Below are 22,035 nucleotides of genomic sequence, written 5' to 3'. Positions count from 1 at the left end.
TAGACCTGAGCCGAAATCAAGAGTTGGATGCTTAACCAACTGAGCCACCCAGGTGCCCCTGGATTTTAAAACGTAGCGGTATAGAGCCACACACAGCGGTCTGTCATGATTTCTACCTTCCCTTTCGTTTCTCTCATTGTCTGGTTTCATTTTCTTTCTTTTCCTTTCTTCCTCTCCTGGAAGTTTGCTTAACTTATTGGCGTTTCCAAAACACAGCTTAAGATTCCACCCATGAGACCTGCTGGAGTTTTTTTCTTTGTAGTTTGGGGGAGAGATTTTGTTTCCTAATATTGAAAACCTTGAATTAAAATCTTTCATTCCTTCTACTTCTTTTTAAAAAAAATTGAAGCGTAGTTAATGTTCAACATCCGGGGAGTTTCAGGTGGACAACGTCTTCGTTTGATATTTGCACATATTGCGAAACGATGACCACGGTAAGCGTGCTTAGCGTCTTGTCACTACACAATTACAGAATTACTTTTTCCTCATGATGAGACCTTTTCAGATCTTTTAGCAAATTTCCAATATGCCATCCAGCACAGTGAACTGCACATCACAGCCCCACAGCTTTGTCATTTTCACACCTGGAAGCTTATGCCTTTGGACACCTTCACACCTTTCTCCCACCCCTGGCCCGGCAGCCGCCGTCGTGTTCTCCGTATCTGTGAGCTTGGTTTTTTGTTTCTGTTCTAGATTCCACGTATAAGTGAGACCACACGGTATTTTGGTTTTTTTCTACTTTCTTTTGTTGCTGTTTGAATCACTTCTTGAACTTCTTATCTTCATTCTGTCTTAGTTACAGCAAGATGTGCAGCATTGGGTCTCAACCAGGGGTGGTTTTGGTTCACGGGAACGCGTCTAGGGCAGGCTGTTGCTGCGGCTGCGCCGTGCCAGTGGCCCTTGGCTTTATTCAGGAGCCGAACGGAGGCCTCTGAGCTTTATCTCGTGAGAGGAGACGTGGCCGGCAGGGACGTGGCCTCGGTCGGGGCTGCTGCTCTTGGCTGTGTCCCCTCTCCTCCCGCGGGGTCTTTCCTTCCCGCGTTTGGCCAGATTGGGTAACAGAACGTGTTTTGGTTTTGCACGGTTTGTGTTTCCTTCTCGGGGGTCACAAGCTCCGTTTTTGTCTCCTCATCTGGCCCGGGGTCACCCTTCCATTTCTGACAAATATCACACTATTATCTTCTACAAGCGACAAAAATTAAATAGTATTTACGACCTTTTCTCAGACGTAAGTTGAGACGTTTGGCTCACTTTTTTTCCTTCTCTCCAACCCACAGAGTTACTTATAAAGACTACAACGTTCTCTATGATTTTGTTTTTACGTTTTCTCTGGTGGGGCGAATGCCTGCGGTTGACTTAGCTGTGTCAGCGACGACTACTTACCCGGACTACAGCCGTCCTGATCTCCTTGCTTGCAGTTTTCCAGAAACGTGGGCTTTGCCTTCTTGGGATTTTTGTCCTTTCGTTCTTGTATGAGCGCATGAGGCGTAAGGAGAGTTTGCTGAGAGAAGAGGTTTTCCGGCGGGGAGGGGTGGGGTCTGCGAGGCGCCTGAGACTCCCCTCTCACCCCCCAGACTGTGACTGCAGCGCCGCCGGGACCCAGGGCAACGCCTGCCGGAAGGACCCGCGGGTGGGACGCTGCGTGTGCAAACCCGCCTTCCAGGGCGTCCACTGCGAGCTCTGTGCCCCGGGGTTCTACGGCCCGAGCTGCCAGCGTGAGTGTGGCCCCGTGTCTGTCCTCGTGCGGGCCCCCGGAGCCTGCGCCCTCTCTGACTGAGTGTGGCCACCCCTCCCTGCAGCCTGCCGGTGTTCCAGCCCCGGAGTGGTGGATGGGGACTGCGACCCTGACTCAGGCCACTGCGTGTGCCGGGAGGGCTTCGAGGGGGCCGCGTGTGACCGCTGTGCCCCGGGATACTTCCACTTTCCTCTCTGCCAGCGTGAGCGAGGCCACCCCAGCGGGCGCGGGGGTGTGTGGGGCCCAGGGCGTGGCCTGCCTGGCTCAGGGGGCCCCCATGTGCTCCTTCCCTCTATAGTGTGTGGCTGCAGCCCCGTGGGGACCCTGCCGGAGGGCTGTGATGAGGCCGGCCGCTGCCCGTGCCGGCCAGGGTTCGACGGCCCTCACTGTGACCGCTGCAGCCCGGGCCACCATGGCTACCCCGACTGCCACGGTGAGCGGAGGGCCAGGGCGGGGCCCCGGGTGGAGTGGGAGGGCCACCCACAGGCGCCCCGGGCCTAACCCCGTGTCACCCGCAGCCTGTACCTGCGACCCCCGGGGTGCCCTGGACCAGCTCTGCGGGGCAGGGGGCGTGTGCCTCTGTCGCCCCGGCTACACGGGCGCTACCTGCCAGGAATGCAGTCCCGGCTTCCACGGCTTCCCCCACTGTGCCCGTGAGTGTCCTCGCGGGGGGAGGGTGGGCGGCCACGTCCCTCCTGCCCGCCCACACCCTGCCTTTCTCACCCAGCCTGCCGCTGCTCCACCGAGGGCTCCCTGCACGCGGCCTGTGACCCCCGCAGCGGGCAGTGCAGCTGCCGGCCCCACGTGACGGGGCTGCGATGTGACGCCTGCGTGCCCGGTGCCTACAACTTCCCCTCCTGTGAAGGTGAGGCCGGCGCGGGTGCGTGGTCCGTGTAGTTGCCCCTTCGTTCCTGTGTGCCCACGCCCGTCCACGCGCTGTGTGTGCTCACACGTGCGTTCGTGTGGCCGTTCACGCCCTGTGCTCATGTGGGGGCCCGCGTGCCACGTATGTGCGTCTGTGGGCCTCGTGAGTGCGCGCACACGTTTTCACGTGATTGTTCTTGGGAGCGCGTGCTCCCTCGCCGTGTTCACGTGCTCTGTGCGCTTACAGCGTGTGTTCACACGTTTGCATGTTCCCTATGGCGGGGGAGGGCACGTGTCTTTGTAGCCGAGGGAACCAGAGCACAGAGGCACCCTGCACGTGTTTGCACGCCTGTTCACATGAGTGGGAGGCACGTGTGCTGGCTCCCACGGAGCCGTGGGTCCTGGCCGGGCCCGGGGAAGCCCTCGGCCCTGAGTCAGTGACTGAGAAGTGACCAGAGCCCGTGTCTCCCCACAGCCGGGTCCTGCCACCCTGCCGGCCTGGCCCCGGCCGATCACACCCGTCCTGAGGTGAGCCCAGGTCAGCCCTCAGTGGAGTTCAGCCTGTCACCTCCAGGGAGACCATCGCTTCCCCTGCTGCCCTGTCGCCTTGGCAACCTCAGGGCCCGTTTGTTCCCTTGGCTGGTCCTCAGTCTGCATCCCAGGGACATGCCCGAGATGGGGCAGGGTTGGGGCTCCAGGGCTAAGGGTTTCGGGTAGAAGGGCAGGGACCCATTCCGACCCTCAGTCTCATCTTCTCCCAGGCACAGGCCCCTTGCACGTGCCGGGCTCATGTGGAGGGGCTGAGCTGCGATCGCTGTAAACCCGGGTTCTGGGGGCTGAGTCCCAGCAACCCCGAGGGCTGCACCCGTGAGTCTGGGGGTGGGTGGGTGTCGGAGTGCTGGGGAGGCTCTGGGGCACGGGAGCGGTGTAGGGAGGCGAGTGCTAGCCCCACAGGGTCCAGGCCCGCTCTGCCTCTCCCCTAGGCTGCAGCTGTGATCCCCGGGGCACGCTGGGTGGAGTCGCCGAATGCCGGCCGGTGAGTCTGGGGGCCAAGGTGCCCGGGGGCTGTGGGGCAGGCGCATCCCGACCCTCCCTGCTTGGTCTCACCTTTTCGCCCGCCACAGGGCGACGGCCAGTGCTCCTGCAAGCCTCACGTGTGTGGCCAGGCCTGCGCAGCGTGCCGGGACGGCTTCTTCGGGCTGGACCGAGCTGACTACTTTGGCTGCCGCAGTGAGTGACTGCGTCCCGTGGGGAGGGCCTGGCTGTCGTGCGGGCACTCGTCGGGCAGCCTCCGAAAGCCTGGCCAGGCCTGTGCTGGGCACGGGGGCCTCCCTCTCTGTCCTGTGCCCCTGGCAGACGTCACTAGTCGGCCCCAGGGTCTCATCACTGTCCGGAGCCCCAGGCGACCCCTGCGGGTCGTGGGAGTGGACTTTGTGGCCCTGTTGCTCTCTGCAGATGGTAGACCGAGCCCCAGGGGCCCGGGCCCGGTGTGGGAAAAGCGCCAAGGCCGGCTGGGGGTGGGCGGCACTGACCTGGCTCCCTCCCGTCGCAGGCTGCCGGTGTGACGTTGGCGGTGCGCTGGGACAGGGCTGTGACTCGCGGACGGGCACCTGCCGGTGCCGCCCCAACACCCAGGGCCTCACCTGTGCCGAGTGGGTGCCCCACCCCGGGGGCTGGAGGGCAGGGGGCCGGAGAGGCAGCTCGTCCGGTAGGGGCCCCGGGGGACTGCCCTTGACCGCCCCTGTCGTGGCCAGGCCGGCGCGGGACCACTACCTCCCTGACCTACACGACCTACGCCTGGAGCTGGAGGAGGCGGCCACGCCCGAGGGCCGCACCGTGCGCTTCGGCTTCAACCCCCTCGAGTTCGAGAGCTTCGGCTGGAGGGGCTACGCGCAAATGTCGCCCATCCAGGTGGGTGGGGAGCTGCCCGGCCCAGGTCTCAGTGTCGAGTCCCCACTGCGGCCGGCAGACGGGCTGGGGAGGGGACCAGGCTGGGAGTGGCCAGGGAGGGGCGACCCCGACTCTCTGTGCCCTCGTTCCCCCCCAGCCCAGGATCGTGGTGAGGCTGAACGTGACCTCCCCTGACCTCTTCCGGCTCGTCTTCCGGTTCGTCAACCGCGGGCCCAGCAGTGTGAGCGGGCGAGTCTCTGTGCAGGAGGAGGGCAAGTTTGCCACCTGCGCCAACTGTGAGTGCCTGGGGGCCTCTCGCCGCCCGCCCCGCCCCAGCCCCGCTGCCCGCCCCCCCCCCCCCCCCCGCCCCCCCGCCCTAGCCCCGCCCAGCCCCGCCCCAGCTGCTCCTGCCCCACCCCCTACCCTCCCACTTCTGCTCCAGCCCCACTGGGGGCCCATGTGTGGGTGGGGGGCCGGTCTGTGCCCTGGAGGAGCTGCAGCCCGGGGTGGCCCGTGGGCTGAGACTAGGAGTCTCACGGTCCACGTCCCCAGGTACGGAGCAGAGCCAGCCTGTCACCTTCCCACCCAGCACGGAGCCTGCCTTTGTCACCGTGCCCCAGAGGGGCTTTGGGGAGCCCTTTGTGCTGAACCCCGGCGCCTGGGCCCTGCTCGTGGAGGCTGAGGGGGTGCTCCTGGTGAGGCGGGGGCTGAGCGGGGTGGATCAGGGCCCGCGGACGGGGCCCTAGTACCTACCTCTCCCCCCACCCGCCAGGACTATGTGGTCCTTCTACCCAGCACCTACTACGAGGCGGCCGTCCTGCAGCTGCGGGTGACCGAGGCCTGCACGTTCCGGCCTGCTGAGCAGCGCTTCAGGGAGAAGTGAGGGCCGGCCTGGTGGGGGTGGAGGCCTGACCCTCACTGTGCCCACTGCGTGTCCCTGCTGACGGCATTCTGTGTCCCCCGCCCTCCTCCCAACCCAGCTGCCTCCTCTACACGCACCTGCCCCTGGATGGCTTCCCCTCAGCTGCAGGAACCGAGGCCCTGTGTCGCCGTGACAACAGCTTGCCCTGGCCGTGCCCCACGGAGCAGCTCAGCCCTTCGCACCCGCCCCTGGCCGCCTGCCTGGGCAGTGACGTGCGTGTCCCTGGGACCCCACAGAGGGGCAGGCAGGGTCAAGATCGGGGGAAGGCGTGCCCTTGGCTGGAGGTTGGGGGAGGGAGGGCCCGTGCCGCGGTGACGGCACACAGGTGCAGGCAGGGCCACAGGTTTGACGTCGGGAGTCAGAACAGCCTTGGAGCCTCATTTGTAAATGGGGTGTCGCTGACCCCCCCCCCCCCCCGCCCCTCCAGCTTATCGCGAGGAGGCAGAGAGTCATTTGTTCTCTCTGAAGACCCAGGCTGGGCCTCCGGGCAGCAAGCACTCAGCAGCACTGAGGCCAAGAGGCCTTGGGAAGGCGGGGGAGGCTTGGAGTGAGCAGAGGTTGGAGGCCAAGTGGCCATGGGGGTGTCCTGGGAGGAGTGCAAGCAGGTGCAGACTCAGACCTGGGAGGGGGGAGGCTGTAAGGGCTGTGCCCAGGGGTGTCCAGGGAGTGCACGGGGTCTCGTTCTGCCGGTGGGGCCTCTGATCACTCTGTCCCCCCCACTCCCAGGTGGACGTTCAGCTTCAGGTGGCTGTGCCACAGCCGGGCCGCTACGTCCTGGTGGTGGAGTATGCCAATGAGGACGCCCGCCAGGAGGTGGGCGTAGGCGTGCACGTCCCTCGGCGGGCCCCTCAGCAGGGGGCACTCACTTTGCACCCCTGCCTCTACAGGTCTGTGGGAGTGGGAGAGGATTCGGGTCTGGGGGGGACGTGTGGGAGGGCTTGGGCCCCCCGCTGACCACCCCGCCCCCGTCCCCAGCACCCTGTGCCGGGGCGCCGCCCTGGACACGCAGCACCACCTGGCGGTCTTCCACCTGGACACGGAGGCCAGCGTCCGGCTCACGGCCAAGCAGGCACGCTTCTTCCTGGTGAGGCCCTGACCCGACCTGCATAGGCCCCAGGGCCCCCCTGTGGCTTCAGGCCTTTCGGAAGATTTCAGACGGCATAGAAGTAGAAGAGTGTGGGGAGCCCAGGTGCCCAGCAGCCGCCCCACCGTTAGTGCGCGCACGGCTCGTGGGGAGGGGGTGTGCGGGGGGATTGGAGAGGAGGAGAAAGTAACTATGTTAACAAAAAACCGCCTCCTGGTACGATTTGCAAGAACATCGCGGTGTGAAGGGGTCTGTTCGGCGGGGTCGTTGGCTCCTGGTCGTCCTCCGTGCTCTGAGAACGAGGACGACCTTGCCGCGACACGGGCCCCTGCACCTGCCTGGGCACGAAGCATCACGCTGTGCTAACGTCGCGGACGCCCAGGAGCGAGCGGAGACGTGCCCTCGATAAAGCTCAGGGCGGGTGACGCTCGCTCTCCCAAGACCAGTGTTACGTTTCCCGCCCTTTAAAAAATGGATCTTCTCCTGCACATGCTGTTGTAAAAGCGTCGCATGTCGGGAAAGACTCACAAAGGGAAAGGGAGCCCCGTGGCTGCCCGCCGCACCCCCTCCGTGCGCTTTCTGGGGCTGGTGTGTTTCACGCGTGTTGCTGAAGACACGGCCGCAGGGCTCCCGCCGGACTAGCTGACGTCAGGGCGCCTGCGTCTATGCTCAGCCCTGTGGCGGGGACCCAGACCTGCCTCGCGTGCACAGCCCAGCGTGGCTCTCCCTCACCCCCCACACCCAGGCCGGGAAGCAGCACGCCCCCCCTCCCCCCCGATGCCCCTCGGCCCCCGTGGCCACCCCCCCGGCACTGACCGCGCCATCCCATCAGTACGTTCTGGAGCTTTGTTACCGGAATCGCACAGGGCAGGTGTCCCCGCCTCCACTGTGGGGTTTCCTGGGCAGCTTTGGTGTCTCGCGTTTGTTGTATTTGCCACACAAAATACTGTTGCTGGAGCTGAGGGGGAGGTCGCGGTCGAGGAGCCGCAGAGAGTGACAGGATGGATGGCGGAGGGGAGACAGGAGGGTGGCCCCGAGGAGAGCTGAGAAGGGCTCTGGTCTAGACTGTGCAGTCGAGGGCCAGTGTTCGTGCAGCCAGAGGAACCAGGGACTAGGCGCGGAGAGTGGGACGCGGGGCCGACGCGGGGTGTGGGAGGGTCCCACGCGCACGTCCACGCCTGGCTCTCTGTCCACAGCACAGCGTCACCCTGGTGCCCGCGGAGACATTCAGCTTGGAGTTCGTGGAGCCCCGGGTCCGCTGTGTCAGCAGCCACGGTGCCTTCGAGCCCAGCAGGTGGCGGGGCCGGGAGGGGCCGGGACCGCTGGCGGGGCACACCGGCCGGCCCGCAGGGACTCACTCCCGCGCCCCCTCCAGTGCCACCTGCCTGCCGTCGCGCTTCCCGAAGCCGCCCCAGCCCATCATCCTGCGGGACTGCCGCGTGCTGCCGCTGCCTCCCGGCCTCCCCCTGGCCCGCTCGCAGGACTTCACGCCCGGCGCGCTCCCGCCAGGGCCCCAGCCTCGGCCCTCCACTGCCGTGGACCCCGACGTGGAGCCCACCCTGCTGCGCCACCCCCAGGTGAGGGCCCAGGCCGGGAGGACTCCACCCTCCAGCCCGGCTCGCACTCCTACCCCCGCGCCCGCTCAGCGGAGCCTCTCTCTGCAGGGGACTGTGGTCTTCACCACCCACGTGCCTGCGCTGGGCCGCTACGCCTTCCTGCTGCATGGCTACCAGCCGGCGCACCCCACCTTCACCGTGGAGGTCCTCGTCAGCGGGGGCCGAGTCTGGCAGGGTGAGTGGCAGGGGCGGGCCATGGGGGCGGACCCCCGGACGAGGAGCCAGCCCGTCGGGGGTCTCTTCACACGGCCCCTCGTGTGGTCATCGCAAGGTGCGGACATCGCGAGAGGTGTCCGCTCTCAGAGGAAGGGCCCAGGGCCCAGGGCAGGCGGCAGCCCCAGCCTCCGGGCCCCCTTCCCGGATTCCCTTGATTCCCTTCCAGAGTCGGGGCTCGCCCTGTCACATAGGCGGGTAATCCCGGGTTCACCGTGGGACACGTGTCGACGGCACCTGTGTTCTCACACGTGTGTCTGCTTCGTTTTTGCTCGGCCGGGCTCGGGACCCGTGCCTAGCGGGCCCAGCCAGAGAGGCCTGATGCGCGGTCACATGTCCGCCTTGTGCATCGCAGATGCACGCCCCTTGGTGGGCAGGGCGCTGTCCCGTGGCCATCTCTTCCTCCCTGGTGGCTCCGGGAGCGACTCCGGAATGAGGCCACGGGGCCACGGCCGGTCTGTGGGGCGTGGAGGGTGTGCGCCGACCTGCCTTTTCATCCCCCTCCAGGCCACGCCAACGCCAGCTTCTGCCCACACGGCTACGGCTGCCGCACCCTGGTGGTGTGTGAGGGCCAGACCGTCCTGGATGTGACCGACAGCGAGCTCACCGTGACCGTGCGTGTGCCCGAGGGCCGGTGGCTCTGGCTGGTAAGTCCCGAGGACGCCATGTCTGCACGCAGATGTCTTGGGGCCTGACGTGGGGCTAGTGTCTCCGGGTATGGATGTCCTGAACGCGTCACACCATCGGTCACCTCAGGCTCAGGCAGGGTGTGTCCATCTGCGTGGCCCAGCCCCACGCCAGGTGCCAGGGAGAGCGGGCTCCACGGACCTCCGGGCCAGGCTGTGAGGCTGGTGGAGGTGGGAGGGTATCTAAGAGCCAAGACGTTGCCTGCTATCCCCCTGGAGCCTGCTGGTCAGGGTGGCCTTCTCGGAGGAGGCGGCCTAGAGGGATGGAGAGGGAGGGCAAAGGCATGTCTGGCAGACAAGGATGGGAGGGGGGCAGCAAGAGGCTGGGCGTTTCTTTATCGCTGGGCATCACAACCCCAAGCGTCCATTAGGCCCCAGAAGCCGACCTCCCTTCAGAGCAGCCCACTGGGCACCCAACACCTGCCAGCCTTGCTGGGGCCCAGGTTGGGTGTGGTGCGGCCACTACTGTCTTAGCTGCCTGGCTGGACCCTGGCCGGTCACAGAGACCCCCCCGCCCCCCTTCGTGATGTGCTGCTTCCGGCAGGCTCTGGTATACTTCCCCAACCTGGGTCCTCCCCTGGGCCCACGGGAAGGTGACCAGGCCTTGGTGCTCTAGGAGTATGTGCTGGTGGTCCCCGAGGAGGCCTACGGCTCCAGCTACCTCCGAGAGGAGCCCCTGGACAAATCCTACGACTTCATCAGCCAGTGTGCCAGCCAGGGATACCACATCAGGTGGGCTGGGCTGGGCTGGGGCCGGGGCGGGGCTGGAGGCGGGGCTCCGGGGTGGGGCGGGGCTGGGGCGGGGCTCTGGATGGGGACTTGGCCTCACCACCTGGTTCTCACCCCAGCCCCAGCAGCTCGTCCCAGTTCTGTCGTGATGCAGCCTCCTCTCTCTCTCTCTTCTATAACAACGGGGCTCGGCCTTGTGGCTGCCATGAAATGGGAGCCACGGGCCCCACATGTGAGCCCTTTGGGGGCCAGTGTCCCTGCCGTGCCCATGTCATCGGCCGTGACTGCTCCCGTTGTGCCACTGGCTACTGGGGCTTCCCCAGCTGCAGGCGTGAGTAATTGAGCCCCCGGGGGTGCCAGCGAAGGAGGGTCCTAATCCCAAGGAGGCTTCCCAGTGGAAGGAAGTGTGGGTACGGTGGCCAGGAGAAAGTTCTAGAGCTCTGCTGCCCCGTCTGTAGGACCTCAGGCAGCCCGTGGCTTGGCTGTCAGGCAGGGTCCGGGGACCGGACAGCGATTCTTCGCAACTGACCGCACATCAGAGGAGCCGCCTGGGCCAGGCGGCCTGGAGCTTGGCGAAACCGGGCCGGGGTGGGATGGGGTGGGGTGTCCTCGGGCCCGGACCCCCGGCCTCTGATGGGGCAGAGGGTTCACCACGCCCGTGCTCTGCAGCCTGTGACTGCCGAGGCCGCCTGTGTGATGAGCTCACCGGCCGCTGTGTCTGCCCGCCTCGCACCGTCCCGCCCGACTGCATCGTCTGTCAGCCCCAGACCTTTGGCTGCCACCCCCTGGTTGGCTGTGAGGAGTGTAACTGCTCGGGGCCTGGTGTCCAGGAGCTCACGGATCCCACCTGTGACATGGACAGTGGCCAGTGCAAGTGAGCTGGGCAGTGGGGCTGTCACCATGGCCCGGGGTCGGTCCTGGGTCAGGGATGGATGGCATTGCCACTGAGAGCACCCCCCGCCAGGTCTGGAGTGGGGGTTACACCTTGGGGATCCGCTGCCTTGGGAGCCACCTGTGGTCTCAGTAAGCGTGGAGGGGAGGCCCGGCCAGCGTCTGAACTTCCTCTGGCAGGTGCAGACCCAATGTGGCCGGGCGCCGCTGTGACACCTGTGCTCCTGGCTTCCACGGCTACCCCAGCTGTCGCCCCTGTGACTGCCATGAAGCGGGCTCCACGCCCGGCGTGTGCGACCCCCTCACGGGCCAGTGCTACTGCAAGGTGAGGGGCCGGAGGGGGGTGCCTACGTGGCCTCCACGGCCTGATGCCCCACCTCCTGTGTTGCCTCAGCCGCTGAAACTCCTCCTCTGGGGGCACTGGGGGCTTCCTGGCCGCTTCTGGGGACTCAGCCCGTCAGCGAGCGGGTGACGGCGAGCCAGGGTGGTCGAGCCCACAGCACGTGGCCGACCGACCTGCCCTGTCCACCCGCCCCCAGGAGAACGTGCAGGGCCTGAGGTGTGACCAGTGCCGCCTGGGGACCTTCTTCCTGGACGCTGCCAACCCAAAAGGCTGCACCCGCTGTTTCTGCTTCGGGGCCACCGAGCGCTGCGGGAGCTCGGCCCACACCCGCCGGGAGGTGTGCAGTCAGCAGGACCTGGACTGGGGCAGGGCCGCCTCCCAGAGGGGACACGTGACCCCCAACCGGCAGGCCCCGGGTGCGGGACGGGCCCCGTGGCACGTGAGGGTGCTCACCCTGCGCCCCTCCTGTGTGCCCACAGCTTGTGGACATGGAGGGCTGGACGCTGCTGAGCAGCGACCGGCAGGTGGTGCCTCACGAGCTGCGGGCGGCCTCGGAGCTGCTCTACGCCGACTTGCGGCTCGGGGCCGAGGCCTTCCCTGAGCTGTACTGGCAGGCCCCACCCTCCTACCTGGGGGACAAGGTGAGCGAGCGAGGCCGGCCCTGGGCACGGCACTGTGAGGGTGTCCAGGAACCCCCTGGAGGCTGGGGGAGGACAGCGGTGAGGTGCCCACGTCCAGGGCGGGATAGGGGCTCTGTGAGGGTGCCCGGGGCCCAGCCCAGCCCCGTTGCTGGTGACCCTGGGCCCGCGGTCAGGGTCTGGCCGGGTCACGTCTCTCCGCCCTGCCTCCAGGTGTCATCCTATGGCGGGACCCTCCGCTACGAACTTCACTCGGAGACCCAGCGGGGAGACGTGTTCATCCCCATGGAAAGCAGGCCGGACGTAGTGCTGCAGGTAGCCGGACGGGGCGGGTGTGGCCGCGCGGGCTGGAGGGCACCGCCGAGCGGGATGGCGGGCGGCCCGGCTGCCGGCCCTCATCTGCCCGCGCGCCTCCCCAGGGCAACCAGATGAGCATCATGTTCCTGGAGCCGGCGTACCCGGCGCCCGGCCACGTCCACCGCGGGCAGCTGCAGCTGGTGGAGGTGAGCAGAGCTGGTCCGGGCACCCGGGGCCATCCTGGATCCTGGCACGGCCCGGGGGAGCCCGGGGGGCCCGAGGCTGCCATGCCCGCTCTCCGGGACAGAAAACGGGGCCTGGGAGAGGGAGCTCGGCCCCTCCCCCGCACGCATCGCCACCCGCTGCTCTGGCCGCCCGTGCCCGTGGCGCTCCCGGCCGCCTGCCGGCCCGCGGGGCCCTGACCCCCAATGGCCGAGCAGCTGCCCCGGCCCACCCCCCCCCCCCCCCCCGTGTCTACCTCGGGAGCAGCGGCTCTCTTCCCAGCTCGTGGCCTGTCTGGGTCTCTGAGGTGTCTCCGGGTGAACGGAAATTCAGATGTTTAACGGATTCAGAGTTCTTGATTTTTCACGTGTGGTTAGTGTTTTTGTGTCTCGTTCACGTGTCAGTCTCTGGAATCAGAAAGCGCTCACCTACGTTTTGTTCTAAAATTCAAAGCATCTCCTCCATGTGTTTGAATCCTTACCACGTCTGGAGGTGGTGTCTGTGCTCCGTGGGAGGTGGGGGGCCGGGGGCCGGTCCCCCCACGGGTGGTTGGGCTGTTCTGGCCCCGAAGTCACCCGTCCTGCCCCGCTGAGCACCGTCACGGCCCACAGGGGAACTTCCGGCACACGGAGACCCACAGCGCCGTGTCCCGCGAGGAGCTCATGATGGTACTGGCGGGCCTGGAGGAGCTGCACATTCGCGCTCTCTTCTCCCAGACCTCCTCGGCCGTCTCCCTGCGCAGGGTGGCGCTGGAGGTGGCCGGCGAGGCGGGCGGGGGGCCTCCAGCCAGCAACGTGGAGTCGTGCATGTGCCCTGCCAACTACCTTGGGGATTCCTGCCAGGTGAGGTGGGGGCAGGCGGCCACGTTCCGTCTCCCCGTTCACCTCCCGCCCGCCGGCTGATCTGTCTGCCCCTCCCCTGTCACCCGTGTCCCTGCCTGGCCCTCCGTACGCACGGCTGCGCCGTATCCCTTCACTGCCTGGTCCGCCTGCGTCCGCGGGTCCACCCCGGCGTCGCCGCGTCCCACGCCTGCCCGCCCTCCTCCCCTTCACGCCTTCGTCCACCTGCTTGTCTGTCCGAGGGGTTCGTCACTGAGCACCCGCCCACTCAGAAGAGGCATCTGGAGGAGAGAGAGGCGGCCCAGCCCACGTTGGGGGGCTGCTCACCGGAGTCAGGGCTTCCATGTGCCTTTGGGGATCTGACTTCATGGCTCCAGCCGGTCGGGGCAGGGTTCCTGAGGGCCTGAGAGCGTGGTCCCTCGTCTGCGCTCTGGGGCTGGCTCTGCTTCCTTTCCTGACCACTGTGCCCCTGCCCCCAGGAGTGTGCCCCCGGCTATTACCGGGACGTCAAAGGTCTCTTCTTGGGTCGCTGTGTCCCCTGTCAGTGCCACGGCCACTCAGACCGCTGCCTCCCCGGCTCGGGCGTCTGCGAGGTGAGTAGGGCCCAGCAGAGGCCGGGCAGCCCACCGAGACACAGACTCGGGGAGACCAGGGCCCTTGGATCAGCGGTTGTGGCCACACTGGGGTGCGGGTGCAGGGAGGTGTCCTGGGCGGGGCCACCGGCTGGTCTTGGGCACAGAGTCCCTAGCACGGCTGGCGGGAGGGCCGGTCAGGCCCTGCTGTGAGGAGCAGGGCCTGTGTCGTCAGCGCCCCCACCTGTGCCTTCCGCCCCAGGGTTGCCAGCACAACACCGAGGGCGACCGCTGCGAGCAGTGCCAGGCTGGCTTTGTTCGCAGTGGGTCCGAGGACCCGACGGCCCCCTGTGTCAGCTGCCCCTGCCCCCTCGCCGTGCCTTCCAACAAGTAAGCTGGGCCAGCCGGTCCAGGGTCCCCCCAAAGGGCGGCTGGTGGCCACGCTCCCTGACAGCCCAGTGTGGAAGGTCACCGTCCCCTACCCGGTTGGGTCAGCACTGCCCTCTGGAGGCCGGGACAGCTGAGGTGGGCTTTCCGGGTCGGGGCCCCTGGCGGGTGCACCGCGGTAACAAGACCATCTCCGTCCCCGCAGCTTCGCGGTGGGCTGCGTCCCGCGAGGTGGCCGCACACAGTGTCTCTGCAAACCCGGCTATGCGGGCGCCTCCTGCGAGCGGTGAGCTAGCTGGGCGTGGGGGCGGGGGCTGTGGGGGGCGCGCGCGTGAGTCGGCATGCGTCCGGGTGGGCGTGCGTGCGGGTGGGCGGAGGGACACAGGCTGCTCACCTTGCCACCGTCCCCAGGTGCGCGCCGGGCTTCTTCGGGAACCCTATGGTGCTGGGCAGCTCATGCCAGCCGTGCGACTGCAGTGGCAACGGTGACCCCAACCTGCTCTTCAGCGACTGCGACCCCCTGACGGGCGCCTGCCGCGGCTGCCTGCGCCACACCGCTGGGCCCCGCTGCGAGAGCTGCGCCCCCGGCTTCTACGGCAACGCCCTGCTGCCCGGCAACTGCACCCGTAGGCGCGGGGGCCGCGGGGGAGGGCGGGGGGGGGGGCGGCGAGCAGGCCCCCGGGGGGGCCCCCGGGGGGTGGGGGGGGGGGGGGGGACGGCCGGGCGGAGTGAGGGGCTCAGGTCCGAGTGCAGTGGCGAGGAGGAGCCCGGTGAGGGAGGGGGCTTCAGGGCTCTTGCCGCGGCACCCCTTCTGCAGGGTGTGACTGCTCCCCGTGCGGGACGGAGACCTGTGACCCCCACAGCGGGCACTGTGTGTGCAAGCCAGGCGTGACAGGCCCACGCTGTGACCGCTGTCAGGTAGGGCTGCCTGGGGGGCGGGGCCTGCGGCTGAGGGGCGGGGCCTCCCAGCCGGGGGGTGCCCCGCCGTCAAGGTAGTCTGTGCCGCAGGAAGGACACTTCGGCTTCCAGAGCTGTGGGGGCTGCCGCCCTTGTGCCTGCGGACCAGCCGCGGAGGGCTCTGAGTGCCACCCCCAGAGTGGTCAGTGCCGCTGCCGGCCAGGGGCGGGAGGGCCCCAGTGCCGTGAGTGCGCCCCGGGCCACTGGGGGCGCCCCGAGCAGGGCTGCAGGCGTGAGTACCAGGGAGCCGTGGGGTGGCCGGCCCCCCCCACCCCGCCCCCGGGACCTTTTGCCAGCGCTCACCCCGGCCCTCTGTACCTAGGCTGCCGGTGCCAAGGGGGCCACTGTGACCTGCACACCGGCCGCTGCACGTGCCCCCCCGGGCTCAGCGGGGAGCGCTGTGACACCTGCAGTCACCAGCACCAGGTGCCGGTGCCCGACGGGCCTGGGGACCGCGGCGTCCACTGCGAAGGTGCGCCCCTGCGCTCTGGCCCTGCTCCGCCAGCCACGCCCGTCCCCGCATCCTCCCAGGTCTGCCTGTGGGCGTGTGGGTCCCAGCACCTCGTGACTTGGCAGTCCCTATGCTAACTTCAACTTCCAGAGAAATGCTGTGACCCCAACTCTCTCTCAGTTTTCCAAGGGGTCCCTGAACTTCATGCTGACCCACTGCTTCTTTCTGATCCCCAAGTCCTGGACTCCCCAACCGGCACTTAGCACCCCTGGACCCACCCTGGCCTTCTACCCGCTTCCTGGCACCTGCCCAGTTCCCTGCTGACTTTCTGAGTCCGTGCCGACCTCTCGGGTGATCCTGTGATTCCCGTGCTCGCCTCTGACCCTTACTGACTGCGTCACTTTCAGCGTAGCTCAACATTCCTGTGCCAGTTCTGTGATCCTTGGCTGACCCGTCCCCACCACGCCATCCCCCCCGATTCCTTCCCTGGCCCCACGCCAACCCCCGACCCCATACTGACTCCCCCTCCACCACCCCCCACCCGTGCTGCCTGCAGTGTGTGACCACTGTGTGGTGCTGCTCCTGGACGACCTAGAGCAGGCCGGCGCCCTCCTCCCTGCCATCCGGGAGCAGTTGCACGGAATCAGCACCAGCTCGGTGGCCTGGGCCCGGCTGCACAGGCTGAATGCCTCCATCACTGACCTGAAGGTACGTGTCAGTCCAGCCTCCCAGCCTGTCCTCCCGGGGCACAGGTTCTCACTTTCTCTCCTCCCCAGAGCCAGCTCCGGAGTCCGCCGGGCCCCCGCCATGAGACAGCACAGCAGCTGAAGGCCCTGGAACGACAGAGCTCAGGCCTTGGACAGGACACGCAGAGGCTGGACGGCCAGGCAGGACCCTGGGGAACGCCTGCGGGGAGGCCCCTTCCCCAACGCTCCCGGGGATGCTCCTCCCCTGGCACACCCCTTCCCACAGCGGCCTGGACCTCCAGAGGTCCTCTCCCAGGGCCCCCGACTGTCTGCTCTCACCCCTGATGCACCGTGCCGTGTTCTGACGGGACGCTGTGTCCACAGGCCACAAGAGCCCTAGCCCGGGCTAGCCGGCTCCTGGACGGCACTGAGGCCTCGCTGGGCCGGGCGCAGACACTGCTGGCATCCATCAGGGCTGTGGACCGCATCCTGAGTGGTAGGGGCGAACCCAGCTGGGCAGGGGATGGCGGGCAAGCAGACTGGTGCTCAGGGTCCGAGCCGGAAGTGCTGCCTCCAGGGGGCTTGGTGCCGAAGAGCCCCGCAGGGTTGGCTGTGTCGACGGGGAGATGGTGCCATGCCTGAGTGGGCCGCAGGGGGCAGGAGGGGATGCAGGTGTGGCCGGAGAGGAGCGGGCAGGTGGATGCTGTGGGGCTTGCCCGCGCTCTCTCTGGGGATACCATGCCGCCTTCTGGCGGTGCCCCATTCCCTGGAAAAACTTACAAACAGATCAGTCACCACAAGAAGAGACTGGGGGGCGCAGGCCTGGCCCAGGGGTCAGGGAGGAGGGGAGATTTCAGCCCACTGCTGTCCTGGAGCAGGAGCTGGCCAGGCAAGGAAGCCGAGGGGACGGGCTGAGCAGATGGGCGGCAGGGTTTGGGGTGGGGGTGAGGAGGTCAGGCGGCCCAGCAGCCGAGCACAGCCGTGGCTTGGGGCCAGGGTCTTTCGACTCATCCAGGGCGTTTCTGGGTCACGTGCTGGTGCCCTGAGCGTGCTCAGGCGGGGTCTAGTGGGCAGAGGTCGGCCTGGGCCGCGGGCTGGCCTTGACAGACCCCACCCCTGCCCCTGTAGAGGTTGAGTCCCAGACAGGCCACCTGTTCCCGGCCAACGTCTCAGCCCCGTCGGGTGAGCTCGTGCGCCGGACGCTGGCCGAGGTGGAGCGACTGCTTGGGGAGATGCGGGCCCGAGACCTGGGCGCCCCGAGAGCAGCGGCTGAGGCTGAGCTGGACAAAGCCCGGAGACGTGAGTGGTGTGGGCCCCAGAGAAGGAGGGATGGGGAGGGACTGGTCCGGGGGCCCCAGGGGGTGATGGTCAGCCCAGAATGGCTGAGATCGGCTTGAGATGGGGCATTGGGGACTGGGCGGGACCTGGGCCTCGGGAGTTCCGCCTGAACCCCCGTCCCTGTGTGGGGTCTTGGCCAGTGCTGGCCCGCGTACAGGAACAACTGACCAGCCGCTGGGAGGGGAACCAGGCACTGGCCGAGCGCACCCGAGACCAGCTGGCCCGGCACGAGGCCGGCCTCATGGACCTTCGAGGGGCCCTGAATCGGGCGGTGGGCACCACTCGGGAGGCGGAGGAACTCAACAGCCAAAATCAGGAGCGCCTGGAGGAGGTCCTGGTGAGGGGCCCTCCTCTCCTTTCCTCTCCCGCTCACCTTCCTGCCCTGCAAGCTCCTCGTTACGTTGTCCCATCTTTTTGTCCCTGTTACCCTCTTCTTCCCCGTGTCCTCCAGCAACGGAAGCAGGAGCTGTCCAGGGACAATGCCACTCTGAGTGCCACCCTGCAGGCGGCCCGGAACATCCTGGCCCAGCTCTCGGAGCGCCTGCACGGCATGGACCAGGCCAGGGAGGTGAGTGCCACTGCTGGGGGCACCCAGGCAGGTCCGGTTGGGGCTTTGCACGTAGGACACGCCTTTGGGTTCCCACATCACATGAGAGCGAGTAGGGGGTCGGGTTGAAGGTCCCATTTAGCCCTCCCCTCCCCCCAGGAGTACGAGCACCTGGCCGCAAACCTGGACGGGGCCCGGACCCCGCTGCTGGAGAAGATGCGGGCCTTCTCCCCGGCGAGCAGCAAGGTGGATCTGGTGGAGGCTGCCGAGGCGCACGCGCGGCAGCTGGACCAGCTGGCCCTCAACCTGACCAGGTGCGAGGCCCGAGAAGCGCCTCGGGCACTCGCCAGGTCCTCTCTGGGACACGGCGAGTCTGGGAGGGCTCTTGGAGAGGCTGCTGTTTCCCACGAGGTCTGGGCAGAAGCCCTGACCCCAACTGGCCATAAGCTACAGGGAGGGCACACCTGGCAGGGAGCAGGGAAGGGATGAAGGGTGGGGGGCTGGAGGAGGCGGGCGGGCGGGCGGGCGGGCCTGGCAGCTGTGATGGCAGGAGGGAGGGCCCGAGGATGTCTGGGTCCCCCGGCCGCACAGCCAGCGTCCCTCTCCCACCCCCCACAGCATCATCCAAGGAGTCAACCGGGACCGTTTCATCCAGCGGGCCATCGAGGCCGCTAACGCCTACGGCAGCATCCTCCAAGCTGTGCAGGCCGCGGAGGGCGCTGCTGGCCAGGCGCTGCAGGAGGCGAGCCGCACGTGGGCGGTGAGGCCCCGCCCCTCCCCACAGCCCCGCAGGAGCCCCTGCCCTTCCCCCTGCCCCGGCTCCCGCCAGGCAGGTGTGACCCGGGTCCCGTCCCCGTGTCTGCAGACGGTGGTGCAGCGGGGCCTGGAGCCCCGAGCCCGGCGGCTGTTGGCCAACAGCAGCGCCCTGGTGGAGGCCGTCCTCCGGGAGGAGCAGAGGTTGGGCCGTGGTGAGTGCTGGGCGGGGGGACGGGGGCGGCCCTTCGTGCCCGCTCACGTTTGGGGAGCCCGCTCACGTAGGCGACGGCATGAGGGAGGGGGAGGGCTGCCTGTGGGGGAATCCTGGTCACCGTCCGCGTGCTGCCCTGGCAGCCATGCAGAGGGCCACCACTGCCCTGACCTTGTAACGGGCCCGGGAAGGGTCTTTGCTCCTGTCCCGATTCGGGGGCCGCGTGCGTGCGCACCAGCCTGTGGCATGACAAAAGGTGGCAGGAACACTCCCTCTGCTGCCAGAACCTTGGGGTGTGGGGAGCCCCCAGGCGGTGGCCCAGCTCTTCCGAGGTTCCGTTCTCTTATGCGCGAGACGGGGATAATTACGCCTGTGGAGGGACCGGGTGGCTGCCGCGAGCCCGTCACTCCAGCACCTGCCCAAGCTGGGGGCCCTCGTGTCCAAATTCCCCGTCTGTGTGCATGTCGGCCTGGGTCCATCCCTGCTGGTCGGGCCGGCAGAGAGGGCTGGGCCTGCGTGCCAGGAGTGGGGGAGGAGGGGCTCCCGGGGCTGAGGCTGCCTTCCGCCACAGCGCGGGCTACCCTCCAGGGCACCGGGACCCCGCTCCGAGATGCCCAGGCCAAGAAGGAGCAGCTGGCAGCCCGCGTCCAGGAGGTACAGGCCATGTTGGCCATGGACACAGGTAGGTTGGTCTCGGTCTGGCCTCATCTTCCGCTCGTCCTGGGGTGAACAGACCCCTCCCCCACACGGGCGTCGTGCTGGTCCGTGCTCCCCAGTGGGCTCTGACAGGGGACGTGTTTACGCTTGGGTAGCCCCAGCCCTGGGACCCTGCCTCTGGGGCAGGGTGGCTGCATGGGGAGTGTGTAGTGGGGACATTTCACCCCCAGGGGTTTGGGGCATTGGGCAGGACCTGGCTCTCGGGAAGGATGTCCAAGGGAGGACAGGGGTGGTTGGAGGACAGGAGGTGTAGGTGGGACCGACGCGGCCGTTGTGGCCGGAGCCAAGGACGCAGGCAAGGCCTCTGGGCAAGGACCGGTGTGCCCCACCCAGGTCCGACCGTGTGGCTGCCCGCTCGAGGGTAGAACGTGCCAGCAAGCTTGCAAATGGGGGCCGTGGAGACTTACGCAGGGCCCCGGGACAAAGGACGGTGGCCATGGGGAGTGGGCGTTAGGGTGACCGGGCCGTGGTCTGAGAAGCTGGCGTAAAAGGAACCATCTGGTAGAGGACAGGACAGGACAGACAGTGGTGTTTCCAGTGCTTGTTCTCGTGAGCTCTGGGGGGAGCTGGCGGTCTCCCCGGATGGGAGGTGAAGCCAGGGTGGTCCTTGCCTGCATTGCTCTGAACGTACCTGTCCGCTGCCCACCACAGACGAGACGAGCAGGAAGATCGCTCATGCCAAAGCCGTGGCCGCTGGAGCCCAGGACACGGCCGCCCGTGTGCAGTCCCGGATTCGGAACATGCAGCAGAACTTGGAGCGGTGGCAGGGCCAGTACGGGGGCCTGCGGAGCCAGGACCTGGGCCAGGTGGTCCTGGACGCAGGCCGCTCAGGTGGGCGCCTGGCGTGCGGTGCCCCCGACGGGGGTGGCCCGGGAGCCTGTGAGACGGGGCCATCAGGGTCACCCCCTCTGCTCCCCGCAGTGTCCACCCTGGAGAAGACGCTGCCACGGCTGCTGGCCAAGCTGAGCCTCCTGGAAAACCGTGGGGCGCACAACGCCAGCCTGGCCTTGTCCACCAACATCGGCCGCGTGCGGGAGCTCATTGCCCAAGCCCGGGGGGCTGCCAGCAAGGTGGGCACGAGTGCCGGGGGAGAGCGGGCGTCCGGGGGGTGAGACGGTGGATGCTGATGAGCCACGTACCCCCCGCGTAGGTCAAGGTGCCCATGAAGTTCAATGGGCGCTCGGGGGTGCAGCTGCGTGCCCCTCGGGACCTCTCCGACCTCGCCGCCTACACCGCTCTCAAGTTCTACCTCCAGAGTCCAAAGCTGGCGTCTGGCCAGGTCACCGGGGACCGCTTCGTGCTGTACATGGGCAGCCGCCAGGTACTGGGTGGGCACAGCGGGCACGGCGGTCTGGGCGGAGCCAGGCACCAGATTGGCGGTGGGGGGGGGGTGGGTGGGTGGTGTTGCTGTGCTGGGACCCCCTCCTGCTGATCTCCCGCCACCTCCGCAGGCTGTTGGCGACTACATGGGCGTGGCTCTGCGCGACCAGAAGGTGCACTGGGTGTACCGCCTGGGGGAGGCAGGCCCCGCCACCCTGAGCGTGGACGAGAACATAGGGGAGCAGTTCGCCGCAGTCAGCATCGACAGGTGGGTGGCCGGGCCCCCCGCGCTTCCCCGGCCACCTGGCGGGGTCCACTCCTCACCACCCCCTCTGCCCTCAGGACCCTCCAGTTCGGCCACATGTCTGTCACGGTGGAGAAGCAGACGGTCCATGAGACCAAGGCCGACACGGTGGCCCCTGGGGCCCAGGGGCTGCTTAGCCTGCATCCTGACAACTTCGTCTTCTACGTGGGGGGCTACCCCAGCGACTTCGCGGTGAGCCTGGGCCCGCGCTCCGTCCCGCCAGGCCCTGCTCCATGTGTGGCTGCGGTCCCGCGTGCTACACCGTGGGCGCCGCAACTGGGGTCTGCGCTGGGTGAGGGGCGCCCTGACTTGTGCCCTGTGCCCACAGCCCCCGGAGCCCCTCCGCTTTCCCGGCTACCTTGGTTGTATTGAGATGGACACGCTCAACGAGGAGGTTTTCAGTCTCTATAACTTCGAGGAGACCTTCCAGCTGGACACGGCCGCGGACAAGCCTTGTGCCCGGTACGTGCAGCCGGGGCCTGGCCCTCCCCTGCGCTCGGCCCACTCTGGGCCGACCCTGTGACCTCTGACCTGCAGCTCCAAGGCGACCGGGGACCCGTGGCTCACTGATGGCTCCTACCTGGACGGCTCGGGCTTCGCTCGCATCAGCGTGGGCAGTCAGATAGGCCACACAAAGCGTTTCGAGCAGGAGCTCCGGCTCGTGTCCTCCAACGGGATCGTCTTTTTCCTGCAGCACCAGGCACGTCCGCGGCCCGGCCCCAGCGCGCCCCCTCCCCCCACCACCCTGTACCGACCTTGCGCCCCCGCTCCCTAGTGCCCCCCTGTGTACCGACCCTGCTCTGCTTTCCCTAGCCCCCCC

The 22,035-nt window shown here is 67.5% G+C and overlaps 1 protein-coding gene across 1 annotated transcript in view; it reads left to right on the top strand.

Annotated features, from left to right (window-relative positions):
* The window catches only part of LAMA5 (laminin subunit alpha 5), a gene marked incomplete at its 5' end in the record, with an annotated part of 49,540 nt that overhangs the window by 22,779 nt on the left and 4,726 nt on the right, over nucleotides 1-22,035 (top strand). Inside the window, 54 exons of the mRNA XM_040459754.1 lie at nucleotides 1,575-1,715; nucleotides 1,800-1,937; nucleotides 2,034-2,168; nucleotides 2,254-2,388; nucleotides 2,463-2,600; nucleotides 3,075-3,127; nucleotides 3,361-3,466; nucleotides 3,583-3,635; nucleotides 3,724-3,829; nucleotides 4,152-4,251; nucleotides 4,354-4,510; nucleotides 4,647-4,785; nucleotides 5,042-5,184; nucleotides 5,262-5,368; nucleotides 5,470-5,623; nucleotides 6,138-6,298; nucleotides 6,387-6,495; nucleotides 7,692-7,789; nucleotides 7,871-8,072; nucleotides 8,160-8,286; nucleotides 8,832-8,971; nucleotides 9,627-9,742; nucleotides 9,859-10,070; nucleotides 10,409-10,613; nucleotides 10,811-10,955; nucleotides 11,170-11,310; nucleotides 11,453-11,614; nucleotides 11,825-11,926; nucleotides 12,031-12,114; nucleotides 12,742-12,972; nucleotides 13,449-13,562; nucleotides 13,804-13,931; nucleotides 14,134-14,214; nucleotides 14,340-14,554; nucleotides 14,746-14,846; nucleotides 14,937-15,117; nucleotides 15,208-15,357; nucleotides 15,893-16,044; nucleotides 16,113-16,223; nucleotides 16,407-16,518; nucleotides 17,151-17,321; nucleotides 17,501-17,697; nucleotides 17,812-17,928; nucleotides 18,067-18,221; nucleotides 18,526-18,667; nucleotides 18,773-18,875; nucleotides 19,446-19,556; nucleotides 20,243-20,422; nucleotides 20,513-20,661; nucleotides 20,742-20,912; nucleotides 21,043-21,179; nucleotides 21,254-21,407; nucleotides 21,544-21,677; nucleotides 21,753-21,915. Coding sequence (XP_040315688.1) covers nucleotides 1,575-1,715; nucleotides 1,800-1,937; nucleotides 2,034-2,168; nucleotides 2,254-2,388; nucleotides 2,463-2,600; nucleotides 3,075-3,127; nucleotides 3,361-3,466; nucleotides 3,583-3,635; nucleotides 3,724-3,829; nucleotides 4,152-4,251; nucleotides 4,354-4,510; nucleotides 4,647-4,785; nucleotides 5,042-5,184; nucleotides 5,262-5,368; nucleotides 5,470-5,623; nucleotides 6,138-6,298; nucleotides 6,387-6,495; nucleotides 7,692-7,789; nucleotides 7,871-8,072; nucleotides 8,160-8,286; nucleotides 8,832-8,971; nucleotides 9,627-9,742; nucleotides 9,859-10,070; nucleotides 10,409-10,613; nucleotides 10,811-10,955; nucleotides 11,170-11,310; nucleotides 11,453-11,614; nucleotides 11,825-11,926; nucleotides 12,031-12,114; nucleotides 12,742-12,972; nucleotides 13,449-13,562; nucleotides 13,804-13,931; nucleotides 14,134-14,214; nucleotides 14,340-14,554; nucleotides 14,746-14,846; nucleotides 14,937-15,117; nucleotides 15,208-15,357; nucleotides 15,893-16,044; nucleotides 16,113-16,223; nucleotides 16,407-16,518; nucleotides 17,151-17,321; nucleotides 17,501-17,697; nucleotides 17,812-17,928; nucleotides 18,067-18,221; nucleotides 18,526-18,667; nucleotides 18,773-18,875; nucleotides 19,446-19,556; nucleotides 20,243-20,422; nucleotides 20,513-20,661; nucleotides 20,742-20,912; nucleotides 21,043-21,179; nucleotides 21,254-21,407; nucleotides 21,544-21,677; nucleotides 21,753-21,915 — 7,469 coding nt within the window. The remainder of the gene's footprint in view (nucleotides 1-1,574; nucleotides 1,716-1,799; nucleotides 1,938-2,033; nucleotides 2,169-2,253; nucleotides 2,389-2,462; nucleotides 2,601-3,074; nucleotides 3,128-3,360; nucleotides 3,467-3,582; nucleotides 3,636-3,723; nucleotides 3,830-4,151; nucleotides 4,252-4,353; nucleotides 4,511-4,646; nucleotides 4,786-5,041; nucleotides 5,185-5,261; nucleotides 5,369-5,469; nucleotides 5,624-6,137; nucleotides 6,299-6,386; nucleotides 6,496-7,691; nucleotides 7,790-7,870; nucleotides 8,073-8,159; nucleotides 8,287-8,831; nucleotides 8,972-9,626; nucleotides 9,743-9,858; nucleotides 10,071-10,408; nucleotides 10,614-10,810; nucleotides 10,956-11,169; nucleotides 11,311-11,452; nucleotides 11,615-11,824; nucleotides 11,927-12,030; nucleotides 12,115-12,741; nucleotides 12,973-13,448; nucleotides 13,563-13,803; nucleotides 13,932-14,133; nucleotides 14,215-14,339; nucleotides 14,555-14,745; nucleotides 14,847-14,936; nucleotides 15,118-15,207; nucleotides 15,358-15,892; nucleotides 16,045-16,112; nucleotides 16,224-16,406; nucleotides 16,519-17,150; nucleotides 17,322-17,500; nucleotides 17,698-17,811; nucleotides 17,929-18,066; nucleotides 18,222-18,525; nucleotides 18,668-18,772; nucleotides 18,876-19,445; nucleotides 19,557-20,242; nucleotides 20,423-20,512; nucleotides 20,662-20,741; nucleotides 20,913-21,042; nucleotides 21,180-21,253; nucleotides 21,408-21,543; nucleotides 21,678-21,752; nucleotides 21,916-22,035) is intronic.

Source organism: Herpailurus yagouaroundi, unplaced genomic scaffold (assembly GCF_014898765.1).
Source record: "Herpailurus yagouaroundi ecotype Mexico unplaced genomic scaffold, PumYag 246, whole genome shotgun sequence".
Classification (NCBI taxonomy): Eukaryota; Metazoa; Chordata; class Mammalia; order Carnivora; family Felidae; genus Herpailurus; species Herpailurus yagouaroundi.
Note: the sequence above shows the minus strand (reverse complement) of the source record. Positions and strands in the feature narration are given on the sequence as shown.